At 46.7% G+C, this 6,009-nt stretch overlaps 1 protein-coding gene across 1 annotated transcript; it reads right to left on the bottom strand.

The window, feature by feature from the left end:
* Positions 1 to 1,842: 1,842 nt before the first annotated feature.
* Positions 1,843 to 3,092, bottom strand: LOC119372353 (uncharacterized). Its single transcript, XM_037642828.2, has one exon. The coding sequence runs from the start codon at positions 3,076 to 3,078 to the stop codon at positions 1,843 to 1,845; it is 1,236 nt and encodes a 411-aa protein (XP_037498756.1). The 5' UTR covers positions 3,079 to 3,092.
* Between the last annotated feature and the right edge of the window lie 2,917 nt (positions 3,093 to 6,009).

The following is a 6,009-nucleotide window of genomic DNA, read 5'->3' as shown; positions in this document are numbered from 1 at the left end:
GCACGTCTGGTGCGCACCAACAATACTCTTAATTACTGTTTGTAGTCTCTTTGCCAGGACTTTCATGTAAACTTTATAGTCAACATTCGTAAGACTTATGGGCCTATAGTTTTCCACACACTGCAACTTTTCTGCGTCTTCAGTTTTTGGTATGAGTATGACGTGACTCGCCCTAAAGGACAGAGGCAGTTGCTTAACTTCATACGCTTCAGTAATAACGTGATAAAGCATTACCGTAGTTTCACTTTTGAAAGTTTTATAAAACCCTGCCCCTATGCCATCAGGTCCTGGCGACTTGCCTTTACTAAGGTCATCGATTGCTTGCCCAACTTCTTCTATCTTTATGGGCGTTTCCAGCGCATCTCTGACGTCATCTTCCAATTTCGGCATAAATGACAAAAATGCTTCTATGAATTCGTCTTTCACTTCCGTTTTACCGCCCAACAGTCTTCGGTACGTTTCAAGGAAAGCTTTTTCGATAACTTGCTGCTCCGAAGAAAGCTCACCTTCGTAGCGTATTTCTTTAATCTCTTTTTTTGTTGCATATCGTTTTTCTTCCGCAAGCACTCGTTTTGTGGGCACTTCGCCCATTGTGAAACGTTCAGCACGTGCCCTTATTACTGCCCCTTTATATCGTTCTTCCGTAATGCATTCCATCTGTCTTTTAACTTCCTTTATTTCTTTGCTAAACAATCCGGGTATAGTGCTATCTGCATTCAGTAGATATTCTAGTGTGCTCTGTAGCTCTTTTTCTTTTTGCTTTTCTTTGTATCTTATGACACTTGACCTCTCAATTGCGTACATTTTAACTTCATTTTTAAATTGCTCCCAGACGCTTATGTAACTTGTGCTTTCATTCCGAAGTGCATCTTCAGCTTTCTTGCCTACTACTTTCACAAACATCTCGTCCTCCAAGAGTTTTTCATTCAACTTCCATAAATCCCAGTTAAACTTCGTAGTTTTTCTTTTCTTGCCAATTTCGATCGTTACGAGAGAGTGATCAGTGAAACTAAGGTTTTTCACGGCATAGTTTGTGCACAGAGGTACAACACATCCAGATATATACATTCTATCCAGTCTGGCGTGACTTTGCTGCTGGTAATGTGTAAACTGCACATGACTGCCACGGAATACATACCCTACATCTACCAAGCCATATTTATCAGTTATTGCAGCAAGCTGTAATGCACTTTTGTCGCGTACTGGAACATTTTTCACACTGTCTTCGGGCATGCACACACAGTTGAAATCACCGAGCAACACAACAACACGATCGCATCTTAGAAAAGTGTCTACGTAGTCAAAAAAACATTTTCTTTCACAAGCTATATTAGGCGCGTACACACAAATCATTCTCCATTTTTTTTTACAAAAAGTAAAATCGCAAAGTACAAGTCGCCCATTATCGGAAGTAACGACTTTTTCCTCACTAATGCCGATAGACTGTTTTAAAAATAACAGACAACCCCCAGACCTGCCATTAGCATGACACACACATATGTTATAGTTTGTTTTGTAATTATTTGCCAGCCGTTCAGTTAGTTCTTCGCTGTCAATTTTTGATTCTTGCACCGCTAGAATATCAATGTCATTATCAGTCAGTATTCGTTTTAACTGCGCTTGTCGTTTTTGAGAAGTTAATCCGCGAATATTTAAGGTGGCTACTTTCAGAGCCACAGCAGAATTCGTTAATGCCGACTGCAGGGGGTCAAAACTCACACCGTTTGAAAGGCCCATCACGTCAGGAAGCAGACTTGCGGCCAACGGACTCTCCACGTCAGGTGGTCTCGTCTTTTCAGGCGAAGACCAAGCGTCTCCTCTAGCAGCACACATTTTCAGAGTTCACTGTGCTACCCGACCGTCCCAGGCTCTGTCGCGAAGTCTGCAGTCAGCATCCCCGCTAAGGCGGGTCCTCTTGTCTAGCGGCACCTTGGGTTTGAATTTCATTGGAAGTCGTCTGAAGACCGGCGTTTTCGGGAGTGGTTCTTCTGCGAAGCCTCCGTCTGGTGTGCTGTCTTCCTCGGTTTGTTCACGCGGTCTCTTTACGACCGTCTTTTGGTCGCAATCCATGTCGGTGTTTTCCTGATGGCTTTCTTCTCTGTTAGTTGCGGTGCTCGCGGTGGTACTTGTCTTGTTGGTGTCCGTGTCAGCGTCTGCAGTTTCCTTCGTGTCATAGGCGGGTGCGACCGCGTCGTCGTCTTTACGGCCCACGTTCTTTTCAGAAAGTTCCCTCTGTGGCTCGCTATCAGGTTTCGCTGAGTCTCCACCCCCCGACACGGTCGCCTCCGCGTCAGCCTGGTCCATGAGGTGCTCGTCAACGGCGTCGTTTCGTCCAGACCCTGTCACATTGGCGTAGCTACGCACGCACTGGGTCTCGTCGTGGCCATAGCGACGACAGAGCCCACAGCGTGGTACTCGGCACTCGCGCCTTATGTGTCCGGTGCCGCGGCACCGGAGGCAGAGCGGTGGTCTGCCAGGAACGTGCACGAGTGCGTGGTCCTCCCCGACGCGAAGCTGATGCGGCAGGTCTTCCACAGTGTATCCTGCCTTCAAGCGAAGGGACACCAGACGCGTGTGAGATCCTTTGTCAGCGCAGCCTTGCACACGCCATTTCTCCCGTGAAATTTCGCTTACGGTACCGTAAGGCGCCAGGGCGCTTCTTACGTCCTCGTCTGGTGTAGTGTGCAAAAGCCAGTACAGCTTCATCCTGACGTCTTGATTGCTGGGATCTATCACAACACACCTGTGATCCTTGACGGTGAATGCTGCGGTCGATAATATCTTCTTTTTGGCACTCTCGTCCTTGAAGGTAATCGCCCATACGTGATTCATTTGATAGGCTCCCAGAGCCACCACTTCCGGCATTAACTGCAAACGGTCTAAAGAATCGCGGAAATGCTCGACTCGATATGGCCTCGCTTTCACGTCGGCATGCAAAAAGACAGTGGTGGTTACGGTCAAACCTGTAGGTAACTGGGGCAATATAATCTGGTAGTCCTGTGTCGTCTTCGTATCATTAAACCTGATGCCGCGACCCGGCTGGGCCGCTGAAACCGCCCCTTTCGAGGAGCACAACATTCCGCGTCCGTTCACTACGGTGGCCGGAAGTGGAATCCCTACCGACTGGGCTACTCGAACTGTGTCGATAACAGAGTTAAAAGTTGGTTTCTACATTATGCTCCCCAGGCTTCATTATTAATGCTTGCATCGCAGCAGATGGCGAAAAGCAGTCGATAAAGTTGAAGCCGTTATCACCTATGATAAAGCTCAACTTTTGTCTGACGTCACGCCTTGCAACAATTGATCTAGCTAAGTGCCCTACGTGCCAAAGGTTCCCCTGACATGTTTGCTTCACCGCAACAGATGCCGAAAAGCAGTCGAAAAAGCTGGGGCCCTAATCACCTATGATCAGGTTCAAGTTTTTCCTGGCGTCACACCTGTTAATACTTATAACTAATTTTCGTTCCACGGGTGTCAGAAACGTCCCAAAATGTTCTTCCGCGGTGGCTGTTGCATGGAAGCACTCAGGCACTTGTGGTGGAAGGGGTGTCGCAGAATGCGACATTCTCCTCTCAATTTTTTTCGCCATCGAACCATTCTGGCCGCGGATCGCGTTTCCAGAAGCTCATACGGAATGCAATATTGAGTGCGACGTCAGAGAAAAAAATTTAGCCTTATCGTAGGCGATAAGGGTCTCAACTTTTTAAGCTGCTATTCGACACCTATTGCGCCGAAGCAAATGTACCAGTGGAACATTTACCACAGAACGTTATACGTGCGTGATAATTGACCAAGCAGGCGTGCCAAGCTCGAAATACTTCGAAAAAGGGAATATCGAGCTTTTATTGATTAAGGGAAGTTTTCTCATCATGCAGATCTGTTAAGCTGAGGGCATTCACGTGAGGTTCGTCGCTTTACTGAGTAGTTGTGCTGTTTATAGCATGAGCACGCTGTTGTTACTCTAAATAAGCTGCATCTAGCGCAGTGGGGGAAATGTTCAATCTGCGTAGGCATCTCCATGCTGACTCAACGAGATAGCTGTGCCTGCCCATCCCTCCCTATGTCGTAAGACGAATCGCTGCAAAGAAATAAAATAAAAACCTCGGCTATTGTGGGGTTTCGAACATACAACCTCCCGCTTCGAAAGTGAACGTCTAACCCCCTGGGCTACATACCAAACCTAACGGTACGTAATATATGTGTACCATATTGATGCGTTGTGGCAGCGATGCAAAAAAAAGTCACAGTTTCGCCGCAAGGGCGAAGCAATGAATGCGATAGCAAGAAACTAATGCTATACGAAGTGACGCCCGCCAATAGATACTCCCAGTTTGAACAACGCTCCTGTTGCAAAGGCGGCCGAAGCAGCGAAGGAAACGTGCTTCAAGTGTCGAGCTGTGACACTTGATAGTTCGCGCTCATCTTGTGTTTGTTCGTTTAGCGGCGTCCCTTGAGCTCGAGTGACTTTCGTACGCTCCGTAACATGAGCGCGGACACCACGGTGAAACCTTGAAACAGCCCTCTTCCCCTCACCACCAGAAAACCGCGCGAGTAGACAGCGGAAGGGCAAGGTTCTCCTTGCGCAAATATAAGAAGAAGCGAGCGAGCTCGCCGACGACTTTTAAATGCACCCGTCGTGCTCCTAGCGCCATCTCGCTGGTAATGAAGAAACGCTTATAAGCGCCGGCCGTCTCAGAGTCCGTCCAGCGGTAAAGGGTGTGTATATAACGCTCGCCGTTAGCTACGCGGAGGATCTGCGTTTCGTGGCGTAGCGGTCAGCGCCACTCGCTGCGGAGCAAGAGGTCCCTAGTTCGATTCCGCGCTTCGGAAGCATTTTTTTGAATTATTTTTCTTTCGGCCTTTTATATATATATATAAATACTTATACATATACGGTACATGACGGCGACGGCGACGGCAAAATTCAGCCGAGACTGTCCATATAATTGCTATCGCAATAAAAAGTATGTAAGATAAGAACATTACTATGAAAGCTTTTTTAAAGTATTCCGCGATGATTGAATGACGGCTCTCTTTAGGACAACATGGAAAGCGAACACAGATCATTGTACGCATACGAGAAAGTCCGACTTCTAGGAAATTTAATGCAGAAAACGCGTTTCGATGTTTGCGGTTTGGGCCTTTCGTTCGGCCGCTTGGGTATTGTTTAGAAGTTGGTCTGCTCACTACTGCAGCTCATGCTTTAAAAAAAATGAGCTTGCGTGTTTTAGCATCGGTTCCCGCATCGCCTCTGGACCATTTCTCTGGACCAAAATGGAGTTCTTTCCATGCCATGCCATGCCACTGGCCTCCTTGACGAAAAAGGTAAGGCTACGACCTTTGGAAATTTTAAATTTTCGACTTTTTTAATCTTAGTAGCATTTTGAGAAAATTGACCTATTGCCTATAGCTTTTGAAAATATTGGAGTTTCTTTTTTCAAGGTTAGTCGTACTTCAGTAAAATTGAATTTTTGAGCATTTTTGGCCAGAATGGACTTTCTTCGAACTCGTGGACCGCCATATTTTTTCCACGTAGCCATATGCAGTTTTGCTGTACAAGGAAAACGCGTTCCGGTAGTCCGCTTCTTTTAGGTTAGTTTAGGTGAAGTTAGGCGATGGTTAGGTGAAAGGTGGTGCGTCAAGAAGACTGCAGCTCCCGAGTCTCCAGTGGTGGGCTTCGCAACCGATAGCCTTGGGAAATCTTGGTGAACTTCGATTTCGGGAAGTTTCGTCGCACCTCATTGAAATTGGTCGTGGGCACATTTCAAGAAAGGTAAGTCTACAGAGGCGCTAGATACTTAGTTGGGCACGGTTTCTCGGCATAGCTGAAGCAGATTTGTTTCGTGTTTATTTATATTGCCGGCGCTGAATTGTCGCTGCATCATACGAGTTCACATCAGTGTGTAATTACTTACCGCTCAATAATGACCTTATGGCTTCTTATTTCAAGGCCGTCTCATATGCATCTTATCCGTACATATATGCACAGTTTGAGTTCTTCCCAAAGAA

Source organism: Rhipicephalus sanguineus, chromosome 10 (genome assembly GCF_013339695.2).
Source record: "Rhipicephalus sanguineus isolate Rsan-2018 chromosome 10, BIME_Rsan_1.4, whole genome shotgun sequence".
NCBI lineage: Eukaryota > Metazoa > Arthropoda > Arachnida > Ixodida > Ixodidae > Rhipicephalus > Rhipicephalus sanguineus.
This window is presented reverse-complemented; position numbering and strand designations above follow the sequence as displayed.